Consider the following 22,587-nt stretch of genomic DNA (forward strand, 5'->3'; position numbering starts at 1 on the left):
TGAAAGAAAAATAAGCCATTTGAACTGAGGTCAGGGACAGTATCCATAAAATATCTTATATTCTTAACAATACTCTAAAATAGTGCTACACATTTTTACCAAGAAATGTAAATTCAGATACAATTCATAAAGTTGCCCGGAATATTAAGAACTATTTTTTGACTACAGTAGTAACACACCATTTTTTCAAAACTACTCAGGAGATGTTTAGCAAGTGCATATTTCAAGATATGGCATATGGTGGTATAGTGAGATACCTAATGGGCTGGACGATTCTCTTCATCTCACTGATCTTGAAAAAAATTTATGAAAATTGTGGAAATCAATCCACCATCATTAACACAATGGAAAAACAATATGATTTATTATTGAAATATTTAAATTCCCTGGGTGACCGAGAAACTAATTGGTACAATTTAAGGCTACATGGCAGATAATAATGCAGGCACTAGGGATGGGGTCTGGGCAGATGAGATGTTGAGATGTTGTCGTTTGTGTGCGTGTTTGTATTTGGTGCGATTGTTTTTTTTGAATGAAAATGCAATTAGCACATACAGTTCTTCGTCTGTAGGGCTCAATTATGATTTAAATGGTTTTCACTGTCTAGGTCCATTTTACTGTCTAGGTCCATTGTAAGATATCCAGACACAATGCATTCCCGACCTGCCTCTGGAGTCTTAATCGTCTACACCAGTCTAAAAATGTGGGCACAATCAGAATGTGGACAAAATCAGGAACAAAGGATGCATGTTAGCACCAGATATAAACAGGGCTATGGATTGACGTGAACTCATCACTCTCTTCCTCTTTCCTTCCATCTCCAGGGCAGAGGTGGAATAATGGGTCCGATGGGGATTATTGGGCCCGATGGAAGTCCAGTAAGTATTTTGCCCATATCAATTAAACAATGTTTATTTAGGTATGGCTGATTGCTAGCCTTCATCATTCTGACTATACACGTATCTCCTCAGGGCCCTAAAGGAGACAAGGGGAGCCGTGGAGAGATGGTAAGTAACTACTATACCTACTCTGGAATCCAAGGTCAATTTTAGTATTATTTCACTTCACTGATTCAGTCTGCTCCAATAACGACACATTTGGTCCTTTGCTGAGGGCAGGTGAGGGCCATTTGGGTCCTAATATTTATTTATTTATTTATTTCACCTTTATTTAACCAAGTAGGCAAGTTGAGAACAAGTTCTCATTTACAATTGTGACCTGGCCAAGATAAAGCAAAGCAGTTCGACACAAACAACGACACAGTTACACATGGAGTAAAACAAACATACAGTCAATAATACAGTATAAACAAGTCTATATACGATGTGAGCAAATGAGGTGAGATAAGGGAGGTAAAGGCAAAAAAAGGCCATGGTGGCAAAGTAAATACAAAATAGCAAGTAAAACACTGGAATGGTAGATTTGCAGTGGAAGAATGTGCAAAGGAGCAAAATAAATAAATAAATAAATAAAATACAGTAGGGAAAGGGGTAGTTGTTTGGGCTAAATTATAGGTGGGCTATGTACAGGTGCAGTAATCTTTGAGCCTCTCTGACAGTTGGTGCTTAAAGCTAGTGAGGGAGATAAGTGTTTGATATGAGCTCATGGTATAGGCCCAACCTTATGAAAATGGATCCGTTTGAACAGATTAGCATTGTATTCAAAGTAGTGGTAGTGGTTACTGTGTAAGATACTTTTATAATGTCACATGCACTTACTCAAGCCTTTATTAAGACTACTGAAATGGCCGTGTACAATCTGGAATGACACTCTCAGTAACAGCTGTACAAAATAACTGAATGCAAACCACGCCCCAAATATTCTAATGAGCCCCCAGTACATTATCAAGTAGAACAGAATAAAACACTCACCCAATCTAACACATTAGGGACCAGTGTGGGCTTCCCCATTTGGTCCATGCTATGTTAGCCACCTAATAATTGGCTCAGCATGTGCTAGCACATGTTAAGCTGGTATGGGCTAGCCTGTGCTGGACTGGTGTTGGCCAGCCAATGTTAGGCGGGTGGAGCTAGTCCATGCCCACAGAATATTCAACAGGGGCCAATGTGGTCATGTTTTCTAGGTATTGTCCACTTGCAGCTCTGTAGTCTTTTTAAAGGCTTATATAAGCGCATGAGACAGTAAAAAAGCTATTGTTAATATCAAATGTTGTTGAGTCAACATTTTCCTTACAATATCTAATTGTTTTTCTCAGCATGTTGTAAAACAAAGAAAGGAAAAATAATCTAGAATGTTTAAACAGGCATTATACAGCATTCTTGTCACTTAAAAAATAACCTTTTCCTACTAGACCCCTATAATGTAGAATAATCTTCAAGTAATATTTCATTTGGATGTGGTGTTGTCTCTGGGTCAGTTTAGGAGAAAGGCTAGGGATTTTTACATTTATAAATGTGTTTGTTTTGTTTGATTGTGTGTATAATATTAGCTCTTTAATTCATCTCAATGTGTTTAAATGTGTTTAAAGAGAAGTGTATCAAAAGGGCTGTAGTGGCACCCTAAAAAAAGCTCATGTGTACCATTTCTGTAGGTGCACATTTATACCTGTGAGAAAGGTGCTATTTCGTCACCCATGAGGTACACAATTGCCTCTTTGCAAATACAACCTATAAGGGTAATATGATATACCGCTGACTAAAGGTATAATATTTACGTACCTTACAGGGTACCACCTCAGTGACAAGTAGGGTACCCCAGTGACAACTACTGTAGGTACCTTTTTTTCCAGAGTGTACCCAAAATTGACCTATTTTTTTCTCTTTCCCTCTTGCTCATCAACAGGGATTACAAGGACCAAAGGTATGTGTTTGCAGTGCAGGATTTTTTAAATAATGAAGCTGATTTAAAAACCCTCCAATGTTAGGCTTAAAAAAGGCATTTCTAACTACCGGATTGAGATGTTTTGTGATTTTGTTGTTTCACAGGGGCTTCCAGGACCCCCGGGACCTGCAGTAAGTCTTCACCTTCCTAACTCAATCTAGCATACTTTGTTAGTGTGTTAGCCAAATTAGGTTAACACTTTACTTGACACCCAGCGTCATAGCACGTTATATCCATGTCATAACAGCTGACATAACTTGTCATAACCTGTTATAATATGGTCATAACACTGTCATGACACATATGTTTACACCTGTTGTGACATTGTGTTATTTTATGGCTGGTTATGACACCTACATAAGGGTGTAACAACCCACGAAACCTACCACATAGTTATTTTATGGCTGGTTATGACACCTACATAAGAGTGTAACAACCCACGAAACCTACCACATAATTATTTTATGGCTGGTTATGACACCTACATAAGAGTGTAACAACCCACGAAACTTACCACATAATTATTTTATGGCTGGTTATGACACCTACATAACAGTGTAAAAACCTACCACATAGTTATTTTATGGCTGGTTATGACACCTACATAACAGTGTAAAAACCTACCATGGTAGATATTTTATGGCAGATTATGACACCTACATAAGAGTGTAAAAACCCACAACCTACCACGTAGTTTCTTTTATGGCGAGTTATTATAACAACATTAGCGTCAATACCCACAACCTGCACACAAGGAAAAACAGTCAATTACACCGTAGCCTATGTGTCAACAGTGTGTTTATGTTGAATACATTTTTGGGAAATTGACCATATTAAACTATCATTGTAATTGCACACACATTGATGTCAGACATCCACCTACCCCAATGCTCAGTTGCTGATGACTGGGATGAATGCAGGATCAGATTTCAGGAGCAGGACACCCTCTTTGTGACTGATGACTGATTTAAGGGCATGTACAAGATAGGCCTGTCTGGCTCATATGATTATGGTGGTCATCATGTTTCTAGACAGTGCCATAAAGTGTATTTTCTTAGTTCAAGTAAACAAGATGGCCATAATGCTTCATGGCATTGTCAGAAAGCTTATTTTCTACAAGTTATTTAAAATATGCTGAAAAAAATGACGTTAAAGAATTACAACAACAAAGTTTCAAACAAAAGGAAAGTTCTTGGCAGGGAAATAAAGAACTTGAATAAATGTGGGTTTTGACACTTATGTAGCTGTCATAACCAGCCATAAAATAATGCAATATATGTCACAACAGGTGTAAACATTTATTCATTTTTCTTTATTTTATTTAACCTTTTATTTAACTAGGCAAGTCAGTTATCAACAAATTCTTATTTACAATGAATGCCTACCCAGGCCAAACCCTAACCCAGACGACGCTGTGCCAATTGTGCGCCGCACTATGGCACTCCTAATCACAGCGGGTTGTGATACAGCCTGGAATCAAACCAGGGTCTTTAGTGACAGCTCTATCACTGAGATGCAGTGCCTTAGACAGCTGCGCCACTCGGGAACATTATAAATAGGTCATGACAATGTTATGGCTATATTATGACAGGTTATGATATGTTATGTCAGCTGTTGTAACTTTGTATGTGTATTAATTATGAATCCCCACTCTTCTTGGGGTTCAGCAAAATTAAGGCAGTTATACATTTTTAAATATTACAATACATTCATAACAGATTTCACAACACATTAAGTGTGTGTCCTCAGGCCCCTACTCTACTACCACATGTATACAATACAAAATCCATATGTACGTGTGTATAGCGCGTATGTTATTATGTGTTTGTATGCATGTGTCTGTTGCTTCATAGTTCCCGCTGTTCCATAAGGTGTATTTTTATGGTTTTTAAATCTAATTTTACTGCTTGCATGAGTTACAATATGTGGAATAGAGTTCCATGTAGTCATGGCTCTATGGAGTACTGTGCGCCTCCCATAGTTTGTTAAGTACTTGGGGACTGTGAAGAGACCTCTGGTGGCATGTCTTGTGGGGTATACATGGGTTTCCAAGCTGTGTGCCAGTAGTTCAAACAGACAGCTCGGTGCATTCAACATGTCAATACTTCTCACAAATACAAGTAGTGATGAAGTCAAGCTCTCCTCCACTTTCAGTCTGTTCTGAGCCAATTGCAATTTTCCTAAGTCACTCATTGTGACACTTGACCACATGACTGAACAGTTGTCCAGGTGCGACGAAACTAGGGCCTGTAGTACCTGCCTTGCTGATAGTGCTGTTAAGAATGCAGAGCAGCACTTTATTATAGACAGACTTCTCCCCATCCTAGCTACTGTTGTATCAATATGTTTTGACCGTGACAGTTTACAATCCATGGTTACTCCAAGCAGTTTAGTCATTATTTAAAGCCAGTGGCATGTCATTAATACAATTTGAAAAAAGTGGCATAGACAGCTGCCCTGGGGAATTCCTGATTCTACCTGGATTTTGTTTGAGAGATTTCCATTAAAGAACACCCTCTCTGTTCTGTTAGACAGGTAACTCTTTATCCACAATATAGCAGGGGGTATAAAGCCATAACACATATGTTTTTCCACCAACAGACTATGATGGATAATATCAAAAGCCGCACTGAAGTCTAACAAAACAGCCCCTACAATCTTTTTATCATCAATTTCTCTCAGCCAATCATCAGTCACTTGTGTAATGTCCTTCCCTATAAGCGTGCTGAAAGTCTGTTGTCAATGTGTTTACTGTAAAATAGCATGGTATCTGGTCAAACACCATTTTTTCCAAATTTTACTAAGGGTTGGTGACAGGCTGATTGGTCGGCTATTTGAGGCGGTCAAGGCAGGCCCACCGGGAACGATTCTTCATCTTTTTTTCTGGTCCCACCACGCATCCAATTACTCTCTCTACCTGGAGTCTAACAAGTCTCAAATTCAATTTTGAAGGGCTCCAGTTTTTCATAAAAACAGCTTAGTTCACAGTGCATTCTCAAAACTCCCTGCTCTTAGCATGTTGGAAAGTAGCATCGCAAACCCCTATTGTGAGTGATAAAAATGATCACACACGAAGGCTGTTTATAAAAAAAAAAGGAAACTTCCAACCGAAGAATTCAGATGGGCCTCATCAAGGACTACATTGCAAGATTAGTCCTTTATAAGGGCACATTTCTTGATAGTTCCTGCAATCGAACTGTGATGGAGCATACTCCATCTGTGTTACTTTAGGTGATCTGTAGCGTTATTTCTCCTGACTGGTTGTTCCATTTTCTCTAGGGTCCTCCTGGTGTCCCTCTGTCATTTGTAAGTTATTGTCTCTTCAATACACTAAGTACACTAGACCTTTCACCAAAACATTTAGCTACTGTGACTATGGCCATCATCAACTATGTGACTATTGACTATGGCCATCACTACAGTACCAAACACGGTGTGTTCCTATACAGTACGTCCTATGAAAGTGTAATGTTACATTATGTTGTCTGTGCCGTTTTCTTATTCAGAAACAGGACGGTTCCCTTCAGGTGTTTGAGTCTATAAACACCCCACTTAGGACTGAGGTCAGTACCATGATACCCTCAGTAAGCTGTGAACATATCCATTTATTCTCATGTATAGTCATCCATTCATGTTTTTTGATATACTGTAGACTGCTACAAATGAATTTCTCTATCTATCTCTGTGCAGAATTGGCTAGTTATGGACCTGCCTATGCTAGACCATGTTACAGAGATCATTAAGACCCTCCACTACCTTAGTAACCTGATCCAGAGCCTGAAAAATCCACTGGGCACCAGCGATAACCCCGCCCGCATTTGCAGGGACCTCCACAGCTGTGAACAGAAAATGAGCGATGGTGAGAGGACAGATGTGTGTGTGCTTGCATGCATGCATGCATGTACTGTATGTGCACACAAGAGGGAGAAGAAGAATGGGAAAGAGTGTGTTTAGTAACTGACTATTTTCTCTCCCTAGGCACTTATTGGATTGACCCAAACTTGGGCTACTCCTCAGATACAATAGAGGTCACCTGTAACTTCACAGGTGGAGGGCAGACCTGCCTAAAACCTGTAACGGTGTCCAAGGTACTTCAGACATCACCGGTCATACATCACCAGTCATACTACAACCAGGCACACTGAATATATGATACCACAGTATTTCATGAATAGTAGCTAGGCTTCCATTCAATTGGCAAAAGAGTTTCAAATCAAATGTTATTTGTCAAATGCCCCGAATACAACCTTACCATGAAATGCGGTCAGATGCCGAGCAGTTGCCATACCAAGTGGTGATGCAACCATTCAGGATGCTCTCGATGGTGCAGCTGTAGAAATGTTTGAGGATTTGAGGACCCATGCCAAATCTTCAGTCTCCCGAGGGGGAATAGGCATTGTCGTGCTCTCTTCATGACTGTCTTGGTGTGTTTGGACCATGATCGTGTGTTAGAGATGTGGACACCAAGGAACTTGAAGCTCTCGACCCGCTCCACGACAGGTGTCGATGTGAATGTGGGCATGCTCGGCCCTCCTTTTCCTGTAGTCCACAATAAGCGCCTTTGTCTTTCTCACGTTGAGGGCGAGGTTGTTGTCCTGGCACCACACTGCCAGGTGTCTGACCTCCTCCCATTCGGCTGTCTCATCGTTGTTGGTGATCAGGCCACTGTTGTGTCATCAGCAAACTTGATGATGATGTTGGAGTCATGTTTGGCCACGCAGTCGTGGGTGAACAGGGAGTACAGAAGGGGACTAATCACACACCCCTGCTGAGGGGCCCCCATGTGGAGGATAAGCGTGGCCCCATCACCTGTGGAGGGGAGTGTTTATAGTGTCCTTAGCTTAGTGGCTGATGTGTTGTTCAACAAACAGCATTGTCTACATACACCTTAGCCAACTACATTTAAATTATTTCACCTGGGGGAAGATAACCACTTTATTTAAATAATGTGAAATGTCAGAATAATAGTAGAGTGATTTATTTCAGGTTTTATTTATTTCATCACATTCCCAGTGGGTCAGAAGTTTACATACACTCAATTAGTATTTGGTAGCATTGCCTTTAAATTGTTTAACTTCGGTCAAAGTTTTGGGTAGCCTTCCACAAGCTTCCCACAATAAGTTGGGTGAGTTTTGGCCCATTCCTCCTGACAGAGCTGGTGTAACTGAGTCAGGTTTGTAGGCCTCCTTGCTCGCACACGCTTTTTCAGTTTTTCCCACAAATTCTATATGGGATTGAGGTCAGGGCTTTGTGATGGCCACTCCAATACCTTGACTTTGTTGTCCTTCAGCCATTTTGCCACAACATTGGAAGTATGCTTGAGGTCATTGTCCATTTGGAAGACCCAAGCTTTAACTGATGTCTTGAGATGTTGCTTCTAAATAGCCACATATTTTCCAGCTTCATGATGTCATCTATTTTGATGTGCACCAGTCCCTCCTGCAGCAAAGCACCCCCACAATATGATGCTTCCACCCCCTCGCTTCACGGTTGGGATGGTGTTCTTCGGCTTGCAAGCCTCCCCCTTTTTCCTCCAAACATAACGATGGTCATTATGGCCAAACATTTCTATTTTTGTTTCATCAGACCAGAGGATATTTCCCCCAAAAATACGATCCTTGTCCCCATGTGCAGTTGCAAACCATAGTCTGGCTTTTTTATGGTGGTTTTGGAGCAGTGGCTTCTTCCTTGCTGAGTGGCCTTTCAGGTTATGTCGATATAGGACTCGTTTAGCTGTGGATATAGAAGCGTTGGTACCGGTTTCCTCCAGCAACTTCACAAGGTCCTTTGCTGTTGTTCTGGGATTGATTTGCACTTTTCGCACCAAAGTACGTTTATCTATAGGAGACAGAACGCGTCTCCTTCCTGAGCGGTATGATGGCTGTGTGGTCCCATGGTGTTTATACTTGCGTACTATTGTTTTTAAAGATGAACTTGGCACTTTCAGGCATTTGGAAATTGCTCCCATGGATGAACCAGACTTGTGGAGGTCTACAGTTTTTTTTCTGGGGTCTTGGCTGATTTTTTTTGATTTTCTCATGATGTCAAGCAAAGAGGTACTGAGTTTGAAGTTAAGGCCTTGAAATACATCCACAGGTACACCTCCAATTGACTCAAATGATGTCAATTAGCCTATCAGAAGCTTCTAAAGCCAAGACATAATTTTCTGGAATTTTCCAAGCTGTTTAAAGGCACGGCCAACTTAGTGTACTTCTGACCCACTGGAATTGTGATACAGTGAAATAATCTGTCTGTGAACAATTGTTGGGAAAATGACTTGTGTCATGCACAAAGTAGATGTCCTAACTGACTTGCCAAAACTATAGTTTGTTAACAAGAAATGTGTGGAGGGATTGCAAAATTAGTTTTAATGACTCCAACCTAAGTGTATGTAAACTTCTGACTTCAACTGTAGGTGTTCCTATTGTCCAGATGGGAAAGAGAATATTCTAAAATCTGCATGAAAAAAATATGCACATTTTCCCAACAAAGATATGTTTCCATCAAATGTACTTGTTGCAGATTTTTTTTAAAAGTTGTGCTTAGCTAAATGGGTTTCTGTCGCATTTTCAACTCTAATGGTGGTTTTAATAAAAAATATATGTTGAGTCATACAGTACCAGTCAAATGTTTGGACACCTACTCATTCAAAGGGTTTTCTTTATTTTTACTGTTTTCTACATTGTAAAATAATATTGAAGACTTAAACTATGAAAAAACGCATATGGAATCATGTCGTAACCAAAAAAGTATTAAACAAATCAAAATATAGTTAAACTGATGCGGCGTCTTCTTCTTGGTCAAATAGCCCTTACACAGCCTGGAGGTGTCCTGTTGAAAAACAAATGATAGTCCCACTAAGTGCAAACCAAATGGGATGGCATAACGCTGCAGAATGCTGTGGTAGCCATGCTGGTTAAGTGTGCCTTGAATTCTAAATAGATCAGACAGTGTGACCAGAAAAGCACTCCCACACATCACACCCAGAGTTAACTCTGGGTCTTCCTTTCCTGTGGCGGTCCTCATGAGAGCTAGTTTCACCATAGCGCTAGATGGTTTTTGCGACTGCACTTTCAAAGTTCTTGAGATTTTCAAGATTGACTGACCTTCATGTCTTGAAGTAATGATGGACTGTCATTTCTCTTTGCCTTTTTGAGCTGTTCTTGCCATAATATGGACTTGGTCTTTTAACAAATAGGGCTATCTTCTGTAAACCATCCATACAACACAACTGTTTGGCTCAAATGCATTATATAGGAAAGAACCTCCACAAATTAACTTTTAACAAGGCACACCTGTTAATTGAAATGCATTCCAGGTGACTACCTCATGAAGCTGGCCGAGAGAATGCCAAGAGTGTGCAAAGCTGTCATCAAGGCTACTTTGAAGAATCTCAAATATAAAATATATTTTGATTTGTTTAACAATTTGGGACAACATGATTCCATGTGTTATTTCATAATGTTTGTCTTCACTATTATTCTGCAATGTAGAATAAAGTAAAGAGAACCCCTTGAATGAGTAGCTGTGTCCAAACTTTTGACTGGTAATGTATAGCAGGTGTGCCCACTCTCATATTTGCATGTGCACTCTAGCCAGCCTACATGATTAGATTATTATGGACAAAAGAGCTAAATTATTTGTCAAATGGCAGCCAAGCATCGATGATCATGCCACCAAAATAAGACCCTTAATATTAATTGGAAAGGAGCATCAAGCTCAACACCTTGCATCTGTAGCCTAATAAACTGCATGCCTTCCCGACTAGTCGTAGTGGGAAGACCACACAACATGTTATCGTGGGACTACAAGTTTACTTCAAGAAGCTGTTTATTATATCAATATTTGCGCATAAAAGCGATTCCACTAATATTTCAAGCATCATTAACTTTACAGGCACAAAAATATCCCAACTAGTGTATTTTGACAGGGAAAATCGATTGAGACCTAGGTGTCTTTTACAAACATGTCCTGTATATACACACAACATAAATATACACATTATACCCAAACATATACACATTAAAATACAAAAATACAGTCATGGGAAGCACAAATAAAACATCACAAATCAGCCAGAAAAAGTTACTTTCCTCCACAAATAAGTCCCCAATCAATACTTGAAATTGCCTCAACAGCAGCAGAACATCAAGATGAAATGTATTTTGAATTTTGTTCCAGCAATATGGTGCATTAAAACTAAAAGCAGATTTACCTAGCTCAGTGGAGACCCTAGAAACCTCAAGTTAACCAATCCTCTGAACGGGTTAAGCAACTCGGGTGTCTTTACTTCAACATCAAAGTTAGATACGACAGAAGTTTATAAAGTAGCTCCTTGTAAACAAAAAGGGAAAGTTTACTGACAAATTGTTTCCATCAGGCCATTACATTTTTTTATCCGACATTTAGTCGCATAAAAGGTTGGATGGAAACCTGGTTAGTGGGACAAATGTTTTACCATGTTGCTTGCTCAACTAACTTAGCCAGTACAATTGCAATATTTCTTCACTGATAAGCATTATCCCATTCTCACCTATTTAATAATAATAATGCTTTAATTTGTTATGGACAGGTACAAATAAAACATTGAAGTATCAACATATGCATTACACCGTTATGCTTTAGCTTGTGCTAATTTGAATAATGAATCACCAAATTTGTGCTTTAAAATAAGTGAAAAAAGAAAACATGACAAAATAAATAAACAAAACGTATTACAAAATAATCACACATGGTAGCGTTCTTGATGTTTTTAAACCAGCTTTTCACTTTCTTTGTGAATTCATTAAGACTTTTTTATACGTCTCCTGACAGTTGGTCACAAAAGATGGACTGCTTTCACAGAAAATATTGATTGTGCAAGTGCTGTTTTTCATATTGAAACACTGTAGTTACCAATTGCTGCTAAATGTGAATGTGAGTGTATAGACTGTAGTTTAGTCACTTGTTTATATGAGGGGTGTGGGGCAAGTTCTAAAAGCTTTTGAGTGTTTTTGGTGACAAGCCAAATTTCTTCAGCCTCCTCAGGTTGAAGAGGTGCTGTTGCGCCTTCTTCACCACGCAGTCTGTGTGGGTGGACCATTTTAGTTTGATGTGTATGCCGAGGAACGTAAAACTTTCCACCCTCTCCATTGCTGTCCCTTCGGTGTGGATGGGGGGAGGGGGTGCTCCCTCTGCTGTTTACGGAAGTCCACAATTATCTCCTTTGTTTTGTTGATGTTGAGGGAGAGGTTATTTACTGACACCACACTCCGAGGGCCCTCACCTCCTCCCTGTAGGCCGTCTCGTCGCTATTGGTAATCAAGCCTACCACTATAGTGTCGTCTGCAAACTTGATGATTGAGTTGGAAGTGTGCATAGCCACGCAGTCATGGGTGAACAGGGAGTACAGGAGGGGGCTGAGAACGCAACCTTGTGGGGCCCCAGTGTTGAGGATCAGCAGGGTGGAGATGTTGCCTCCTACCTTCACCACCTGGGGGCGGCCCGCCAAGTCCAGGACCCAGTTGTACAAAGCGGGGTCGAGACCCAGGGTACTATGGTATTAAATGTTGAGCTGTAGTCAATGAACAGCATTCTTACATAAGTCAATAAATAATACATAAAATAATATATAAAAAACAAATAACTGCATAGTTTACTAAGGACCTGAAGCGAGGCCATCATCTCTGTCAGCGCCATCCTGTGTTCCAATGGCACGTTCTGTTAGTTAAGAGGTAAGAGGCGACTCAGGGATGCTGGCCTTCGAGGCAGAGTTCCTCTGTCCAGTGTCTGTGTTCTTTTTCCCATCTTAATCTTTCCTTTTTCTTGGCCAATCTGAGATATGGCTTTTTCTTTGCAACTCTGCCTAGAAGGCCAGCATCCCAGAGTCGTCTCTTCACTGTTGGTGTTGAGACGGGTGTTTTGCGGGTACTATTTAATGAAACTGCCAGTTGAGGATTTGTGAGGCGTCTGTTTCTCAAACTAGACACTCTAATGTACCTGTCCTCTTGCTCAGTTGTGCACCGGGGCCTCCTATTCCTCTTTCTATTCTGGTTAGAGCCAGTTTGCACTGTTCTGTGAAGGGAGGAGTACACAGCATTGTACGAGATCTTCAGTTTCTTAGCAATTTCTCACATGGTATAGCCTTAATTTCTCAGAACAAGAATAGACTGATGAGTTTCAGAAGAAAGTTCTTTGTTTCTGGCCATTTTGAGCCTGTAATCGAACCCACAAATGCTGATGCTCCAGATACTCAACTACTCTAAAGAAGGCCAGTTTTATCGCTTCATTAATCAGAACAGTTTTCACCTGTGCTAAAAAAATTGCAAAAGGGTTTTCTAATGATCAATTAGCCTTTTAAAACGATAACCTTGGATTAGCTAACACAACATGCCATTGGAACAAAGGAGTGATGGTTGCTGAAAATGTGCCTCTGTACGCCTATGTAGATATTCCATTAAAAATCTTCCGTTGCCAGCTACAATAGTCATTTACAACATTAACCATGTCTACAATGTATTTCTTATCAATTTGATATTTTAGTAGACAAAAAAATGCTTTTCTTTCAAAAACAAGGACATTTCTAAGTGACCCCAAACTTTTGAACATTATAATAATAAGAAACACTCTTGCGTAAAATGTAAGTCCCTTTGGATAAAAGTGTCTGGCAAATGGTATATAAAGTTGAAGTCAGAAATGTACATACACTTAGGTTGGAGTCATTAAAACTCGTTTTTCAACCACTCCACAAATTTCTTGTTAACAAACTATAGTTTTGGCTAGTCGGTTAGTACATCTACTTTGTGCATGACAAAATTCATTTTTCCAAAAATTGTTTACAGACAGATTATTTAATTTAGAATTCACTATCACAATTCCAGTGGGTCAGAAGTTTACATACACTAAATTGACTGTGCCTTTAAACAGCTTGGAAAATTCCAGAAATTATTTCATGGCTTTAGAAGCTTCTGATAGGCTAATTGATATTTGAGTCAATTGGAGGTGTACCTGTGTATGTATTTCAAGGCCTACCTTCAAACTTAGTGCCTCTTTGCTTGACATCATGGGAAAATCAAAAGAAATCAGCCAAGACCTTAGAAAAAAAATTGTAACCTCCAAGTCTGGTTCTTCCTTGGGAGCAATTTCCAAATGCCTGAAGGTACCACATGCATCTGTACAAACAATCGTACACAAGTATAAACACCATGGGACCACACAGCCGTCATACCGCTCAGGAAGGAGATGTGTTCTGTCTCCTAGAGATGAGCATACTTTTGTGCGAAAAGTGCAAATCAATCCCAGAACAACAGCAACGGACCTTGTGACGATGCTGGAGGAAACAGGTAGAAAAGTATCTATATCCACAGCTAAACAAGTCCTTTATCGACATAACCTGAAAGGCAGCTCAGCAAGGAAGAAACCACTGCTCCAAAACCGCCATGAAGCCAGACTACGGTTTGCAACTGCACATGGGGACAAAGATCGTACTTTTTGCAGAAATATCCTCTGGTCTGTGGAAACAAAAATGTGGAGTGCTTTGCTGCAGGAGGGACTGGTGCACTTCACAAAATAGATGGCATCATGAGGTGGGAAAATTTGTGGAAATATTGAAGCAATATCTCATGAAATCAGTCAGGAAGTTAAAGCTTGGTCACAAATGGGTCCAAATGACCCCAAGCATACTTCCAAAGTTGTGGCAAAATGGCTTAAGGATGTCAAAGTCAAGGTATTGGAGTGGCCATCACAAGGCCCTGACCGCATAGAAAATAGAAAATGTGTGGGCAAAACTGAAAAAGTGTGTGCGAGCAAGGAGGCCTTACAAACCTGATTCAGTTACACCAGCTCCGTTAGCAGGAATGGGCCAAAATTCACCCACTTTATTGTGGGAAGCTTGTGGAAGGCTACCCGAAACTTTGACTGAAGTTAAACAATTTAAAGGCAATGCTACCAAATACTAATTGAGTGTATGTAAACCTCTGACCCACTGGGAATGTGATGAAAGAAATAAAAGCTGAAAGAAATCATTCTCTCTACTATTATTCTGCCATTTCACATTCTTAAAATAAAGTGGTGATCCTAACTGACCTAAGACACAGAATTTTTTACTAGGATTAAATATCAGGAATTGTGAAAAACAGAGTTGAAATGTATTTGGTAAAGGTGTATATAAACTTCCGGCTTCAACTGTATATTTATATATTATGATATAGTATATTTGTTTTGAACAACTTTCATCCTCTTCATTGACAATGCAGCTGGAGATTAGTGTTGGGCGTGTCCAGATGAACTTCCTGCATCTCTTGAGCTCAAAGGCGGTGCAACATGTGACCATCCACTGCCTGAACGTACCTATCTGGAGGACCTCTGAGGACCAGCCTCCTTCAAAGGGGTCTGTGCATTTCAGGGCGTGGAGTGGGGAGATCATTGAGGCAGGAGGAGAGATGGAGCCTCACGTCATCGAGGACTCCTGTTGGGTACGGCTGCCATTTTCTCTCAGTGGAGTGCACTCTCTGAGCATGAGGTAGAAGTTGTCTCTCACCACAGATCTAGGATCGATTTACACTACCCTACCCCTGATTCTAACCATTAGGGGTATGGAAAATATACTCCCCTCCATATGAAAAGTTTCTTTCCAAAACGCTATATACACTATATCCATTTTCAGATATGGTCAATGAGCTTTTATTGTTAAAAAACTTATTAAAGAGGGGTTGTTCAATGATTGCTTGAAATCTATCACTCGCTTCCTTTCAGAGGGACAAATGTTTTTTTTGCAAAACACTATAAATAAGTAGTACTGCTAGGTTTTACAGTCACATCTACAAGTAACTACATTTTTAGTAAATAACTGTAGGAATGATACTTTGACATCAATATTAAAATAAAAAACAAGAAATTAATCAATATAGTAATATGAGATCTGCATGTAAAACCTTGACATTTTAGTCATTTAGCAGATGCTCTTATCTAGAGAAACTTGCAGTCAGTGCATTTATCTTAAGATAGCTAGTAAAAATTGTATTAAATAAAAAACATGGTGAGAAAATAAATATACAGTATACGAACATTCCATTCCAGCAAAAAAAATTATAGATTCATAATCAAGTGACATAACAAAGCATTGCAGCGCCATCTTTAGGACTCCATCTTCTGCTGTCTAAAACAGACCGAATTAATCGAAGTTAAAACAATACATCTGTAAATAATGTAGACATTTGATGAGGAAGTCTTATTCATACCATTTGACATGGTGTTTTGTGAACCAATGAGCAGTATTTCTGAAGTTTGACAATGTCATGAAAGCATAGGATGATTTGTCCAGCCAGCCATATGAAATCAAAGTGATGCTGCTAACCAGTTCAGCACACAAAATGTTGAATTCTTCCACCAAAAGCAAGCTAGCTACTGTTACTAAGTTAATAGCTAGCTAACATTATTCTCAGATGAGGCAAAGTTGGCTAGCTATGTCGCCATATTTCTAGCTCCTAGCCAACTTTGCTGTATTTTATTTTTTGTTATTTCTTACATTATTTGCTCAGAATATTTCCGGCATTATTACCTACAGCTGAAAATAACTTTTGGATATTAGATCGGCGGTCACTCGTCACAATTTCGATCAGAAATTCGACTTTCCTGAATTGGATCCTTTGTTTGAACTCCCAGAGGCAATTCCATTCATCCTGGGGCTGCACCGTCGACAGAGAACAGGAATAAGGTCTGGGCTGCTAATCAGACTCAGGAGGTGTGCATATCATCCACCTCCTCCGAGTATATTATTCATTAAAGTTCAGTCCCTGGACAATAAAGTATTGATGTATACACTGTCTCTGTGACAGAGTTCATCAGGAAGTGCATTGAGGATGTTGTTCCCACTGTGACGATTAGAACTTAACCAAACCACAAACCGTGGATAGATGGCAGCATGCGCGAACCACCACATTTAACCACGGCAAGGTGTACAAACAGACCAGCTATGGGCAATCAAAGAGACAAAACGACAGTACAGGGACAAAGTGGAGTCGCAATTCAACGGCTCAGACACAAGACGTGTGTGTCAGGGACTCCAGACAATCACAGATTATAAAGGGAAAGCCAGCCACGTTGCGGACACCAACGCCTCACTCCCGGACAAGCTAAAAAAAACTCATTCGCCCGCTTCAAGCAAAAACACAGAACCACCGATGCCGGCCACTGGAGCTCACGAAGACAGTGAGCTCTCGTTCTCCAGCCCAGATGGCATCCCTAGCCGCGTCCTCAGAGCATGCGCAGACCAGCTGGCAGGAGTGTGTATGGACATATTCAATCTCTCCCTAGCCAGTCTGTTGTCCTCTCATGCTTCAAGTCCCTTCTTATTCCTGTACCCAAGAAAGCAAAGGTAACTGAACTAAATTACAATCACTCCGTAGCACTCACTTCTGTCATCATTAAGTGCTTTGAGAGGCTAGTTAAGGATCATATCTCCTCCACCTTACCCGACACCCTAGACCCACTACAATTTCCATTCTGCTCCAACAGATAAACGGATTATACAATCACCGTCGCACTGCACAATGCCTATCCAATCTGGACAAGATAAATACCTATGTAAGAATACTGTTCATTGACAACAGCTCAGCCTTCATCGCCATAGTGCTCTTCACTAAGCCCAGCCCCTGGGTCTGAATCCCACCCTGTGCAACTGGGTCCTGGACTTCCTTACTGGCCGAACCCAAGTGGGGAAGGTAGGCAAAAACACTTCCTCCACGCTGATCCCACAAGGGGCCCCCTCCTGTACACCCTGTTCACCCAGGACGCACGTCTACCAACTCAATCATCAAGTTTGCTGACGACACAACAAGGGTAGGTCTGATTACCATCTATGACAAGACAGCCTACAGGTGGATGGGGAGGTGAGGGCCCTGGCAGAGTGGTGCCAGGAAAATAACCATTCCCTCAACGACAACAAAACAAGCTGATTGTGGACTTCAGGAGACAGCAGAGAGAGCACCCCTCCCCATCCACATCAACGGGGCCACAGTGGAAAGGGTTCCTCTGCGTGCTCATCCCTGACAACCTGAAACGGTCCATCTACACAGCGTGGTGATGAAGGCTCAGCAGCTATGGGGGCTGATCCAGGGGATGGCCGGCTCAGTAACCCAGGACCAGGTCCAGAGGAGTGTGTTGGAGGGCCCAGAGCCGTAAAACTGTTAGAGCCGCAGGTCTGGACGAAAGGGCAGAGGGAGAATATGTTGGAATGTTCCTCCTCTCTTTGCTCTAACTCGATTCCACTTTGCCTCTGATGGTGTAGAGCAAGACGCAGTAGTCCTCTGGTTATCTTCGGTGGGATGTGTTACCTTAGGGAAGTTCAGAATTCATGCAGATTTTCGCAGCTTTTTGTTAAAAATCGCGCAACATTTCAGCGCCCTGCTATTCATGCCAGGAATATAGTACATGCATATGATTAGTGTGTGTGGATAGGAAACACTCAGACGTTTCCAAAACTGTTTAAATCACGCCTGTGCCATTTACAGAACGTGCGTTTCATCGAAAAGTGCATGAAAATCTGTTCACTGAAAATGAAAAAAGATATTCTTCCGCGACTACAGGCAATTGTTAAAAGCGAACAGAATTACATAGAGCCGAGTTTTCATTGGCTACAGCTTTCCCAGGTTGTCTAGAGTCACGTCATTTGTTGCGCAATTGATTCTTGGTCTAACCGAAACAAGGGAACTCCTTTCCTACTGTCCCCGCCCAGATTTTGGTTCGACTTTTTCAAGACAGCATTTTTTCCACAGACAAGCTAATCTTTTCACATCGCCTCCTGAGGATTTTTATCGCTTATTAACGTGTACTAATACCTAAAGTTGCATTACAAAAGTATTTCGAAGTGTTTTGTGAAAGTTTATCGTCAACTTTTTGAATTTTAAAAAATTACGTTACGTTATGAAATGCTATTTTTTTTTCTTTACTCGCGACGGAGTCGTAGTTCGATATCTAGGCTATTTATGGACCGATTTAATCGAAAAAAGACCCTAAATTATGTTTATGTGACATCTAGGAGTGCCAAGAAAGAAGCTCGTCAAAGGTAATGAATGTTTTATATTTTATTTCAGCGTTTTCGTTTGCGACGGATAACGCAAAATCTGTCGTTTTTGGTGACGGTGGAGTATTTTGAGGGTGCATGGTATCAGATAATAGCTTCTCATGCGTTCCCCGAAAAGCATTTTACAAATCTGACTTGGTCGATAGATTCACAACGAGTGTAGCTTTAATTCAGTATATTGTATGTCAATTTTAATGAAAGTTTGAGGTTTATCAACCTCTATGGTGGCGCTCTTGAGCATTTCTGCTGATTGTGGTCCCCACTTCGGTACCACGTCCTCAACAAGTTTTAATACAGGAAAGTGGTCCAAGGTATAATCCTCAGAAGCAACTGCAGAGGATTCCAATCTCATAGAGTACCCTGTATTACCCTCTCGGTCAATTGTCACATCAAAAACAGCATGCAATCTTGAAGTCTTCTTAGCCAGAGCGTGATGTTCTTTTAGGATCCTTTTCCTCTCTCTAGGTGTTCAATGATCTGGTCTTTTTAGGAAACTAGTTGTTTACACTTTTCACAAGTGCATACAGTCACTACAGTCAACATAACACAGGTGTCACATTTCAGGAATCCTGGGTTAATTGAATTTGTCCAAATTCTTGCGAATTCTTCACATGTGAGAACTAGATACATAATGTGCTTACAGATATGTATGAAAATACTCTCAAATAAAAGGTGACAATCTGTTGCCTAATATAAAACATTTGAATTCAAATTAAAAATACTGGAGTATAGAGCCACATCTTTTAGCTTCACTGTCCAAATGCATATGGAGGGGAGTGTATTTGACCATTACCTGGTCTGTATCTGTGAGGCTATCAAAGGGGCTACTCCTTCTTACTCCAGTCTCTCAACTTCCATTTTTTGCACTATGAACAGTAATAGAATAATGACATATCAATCATAAAATCTGAAACTCTTTTACTTTGACTTCTTTGTTTCTCTATTACAGATGAAGGATGGACGCTGGCACCACACCCATTTTGTATTCCACACCCAGGATCCTAACCTGCTCCCTGTGGTTAACATCTATAACTTACCCAAGACCACTCTCAGATCACACTACCACCTGGAGGTTGGCCCTGTGTGTTTCCTGTAAGGGTGTGTATGTCTGTGTGGTGCTGTGTGTGCAGGGACCCTCACTTCTGAACCTCCATGCAGTTGGGGTGAATGGAACAGTCCACTCCCTCCCTCAAGCACTTTCCAAGAAGGACCTCTGCACCCCTCCCTCAACACCCCCTTATCACCCCTCTCATCAGACTGCAGAAATAAAGGGAAGATATTTTGGTGCTGGGGGAGAATGAGGAGAAGAGCAAAGGAGGAATGGGGGAGTTCTCACACTAATAGCTCCTAAAGAAGACAATTTGTTATTTTTTGCTCTTCAGGAATGATTTAAACTAAAAACAAGCTGTGGATATCTTCTTGGAGAAAAGGCTTTGCCAAACAGTCTCTCATGAACAATTAAGTTAAGGGACATCCAGACTAAGTCGATACTGCTAATTCCCCTTCTTTTGGAATTATAGTGAGTTATCATACAGTGTGTACTTAATAAATACCAAGGAACAAAAGTCTGTCCAAGAGATTAATTAAAGTAATGGGGAACAATATTAAACATACTGTACATATATATGCGTATTCCGTCACTTTTATACATGTATATTTTATGTAAAGAAATAATCTTCAAGTGCAATAGAAAATTAGATGATCATTTAATATTTTAGACTTTGATAACGCTGAAGGCTTTTTTTGTGTGCTTTGGTGCTTGACTTGATTTTTTTTAAAAGCACTTACCCATAGTCCCAAACATGAGACCGACGCGTCTCTCAGTCTCTGTGCCATAATGGATATCAGTGGCAACCAGTCAGTGTATATTGTCTCAGACCTTCTGCCTTTAATAATTATTAATGCGTATATCACACCAATTATACTTGATATACTGTCGGGTGGTGGTAATTTTAGGACACACTTCAAGACCATGCTTGACAGCATACTCTGTATTGAATGTCAGTCAGATAAGCGATCAGGGCCCAGTTTCCCAAAACCATTTTATGGCTAAGTTAATCGTAAGAACTATTTAGATGTTTTTGGGAAACTGGGCCCTGGTCACTACCTTCGGCTGATACTCCTCACCTAAAAGAGTGAGCAAGGTGTTGTAGAGGTGTTCATACAGTTGAAGTCGAAAGTTTACATACACTTAGGTTGGAGTCATTAAAACGTGTTTTTCAACCACTCCACAAATTTCTTGTTAACAAACTATAGTTTTGGCAAGTCGGTTAGGACATCTACGTTGTGCATGACACCACTAATTTTCCCAACAATTGTTTACAGACATTATTTCACTTTTGAAGCAGGTCAGAAATTTACACACAAAGTTGACTGTGCCTTTAACCCAACAATTGTTTACAGACATTATTTCACTTTTGAAGTGGGTCAGAAATTTACACACAAAGTTGACTGTGCCTTTAAACAGCTTAGAAAATTCCAGAAAATTATGTCATGGATTTAGAAGCTTATGATGGGCTAATTGACATCATTTGAGTCAATTCAGAAAATGATGTCATGGATTTAGAAGCTTATGATGGGCTAATTGACATCATTTGAGTCAATTGGAGGTGTACCTGTAGCTGTAATTCAAGGCCTACCTTCAAACTCAGTGCCTCTTTGCTTGACATCAGGGGGAAAATCAAAAGAAATCAACTAAGACCTCAGAAAACATTATGGAACCCCACAAGTCTGGTTCATCCTTGGGAGCAATTTCCAAACGCCTGAAGGTACCACGTTCATCTGTACAAACAATAGTATGCAAGTATAAACACCATGGGACGAAGCAGGCGTCACCCGCTCAGGAAGGAGACGTGTTCTGTCTCCTAGAGATAAATGTACTTTGGTACGAAAACTGCAAATCAATCCCAGAACAACAGCAACGGGCCTTGTGAAGATGCTGGAGGAAACCGGTACAAAAGTATCTATATCCACAGTAAAACGAGTCCTATATCGACATAACCTGAAAGGCTGCTCAGCAAGGAGGAAGCCACTGCTCCAAAACCGCCATAAAAAAAGTCAGACTACGGTTTGCAACTGCACATGGGGACAAAGATCGTACTTTTTGGAGAATTTTCCTCTGGTCTGATGAAACAAAAATAGAAATGTTTGGCCATATATGACCATCGTTATCTTTGGAGAAAAAAGGGGGATGCTTGCAAGCCGAAGACACCATCCCAACCGTGAAGCACGGGGGTGGCAGCATCATGTTGTGGGGGTGCTTTGCTGTAAGAGGGACTGGTGCACTTCACAAAATAGATGGCATCATGAGGTAGGATAATTATGTGGATAATTTTGATGCAACATCTCAAGACATCAGTCAGGAAGATAAAGCTTGGTTGCAAATGGGGTCTTCCAAATGGACAATGACCCCAAGCATACTTCCATTTTGTTGTGGCAAAATGGCTTAAGGACAACAAAGTCAAGGCATTGGAGTGGCCATCACAAAGCCCTGACCTCAATCCCATAGAACATTTGTGGGCAGAACTGAAAAAGCATGTGCGAGCAAGGAGGTCTACAAACCTGACTCAGTTACACCAGCTTTGTCTGGAGGAATGGGACAAAATTCACCTAACTTAGTGTGGGATACTTGTGGAAGGCTACCTGAAACGTTTGACCCAAGTTAAACAATTTAAAGGGAATGCTAC

General features: G+C 40.5%; 1 protein-coding gene across 1 annotated transcript in view; it reads left to right on the forward strand.

Moving 5' to 3' along the window:
- Positions 1 to 20,523, forward strand: part of col27a1a (collagen, type XXVII, alpha 1a) — a 250,288-nt gene extending 229,765 nt beyond the window's left edge. The window contains exons 52-61 of the mRNA XM_029657740.2: positions 825 to 878; positions 972 to 1,007; positions 2,803 to 2,820; positions 2,946 to 2,972; positions 6,121 to 6,147; positions 6,348 to 6,404; positions 6,532 to 6,700; positions 6,820 to 6,929; positions 15,075 to 15,293; positions 19,851 to 20,523. Of these exons, the coding sequence (XP_029513600.1) occupies positions 825 to 878; positions 972 to 1,007; positions 2,803 to 2,820; positions 2,946 to 2,972; positions 6,121 to 6,147; positions 6,348 to 6,404; positions 6,532 to 6,700; positions 6,820 to 6,929; positions 15,075 to 15,293; positions 19,851 to 19,997 (864 nt within the window). The 3' untranslated portion in view covers positions 19,998 to 20,523. The remainder of the gene's footprint in view (positions 1 to 824; positions 879 to 971; positions 1,008 to 2,802; positions 2,821 to 2,945; positions 2,973 to 6,120; positions 6,148 to 6,347; positions 6,405 to 6,531; positions 6,701 to 6,819; positions 6,930 to 15,074; positions 15,294 to 19,850) is intronic.
- The last annotated feature ends 2,064 nt before the right edge of the window (positions 20,524 to 22,587 follow it).

This window comes from Oncorhynchus nerka, linkage group LG4 (genome assembly GCF_034236695.1).
Source record: "Oncorhynchus nerka isolate Pitt River linkage group LG4, Oner_Uvic_2.0, whole genome shotgun sequence".
NCBI lineage: Eukaryota > Metazoa > Chordata > Actinopteri > Salmoniformes > Salmonidae > Oncorhynchus > Oncorhynchus nerka.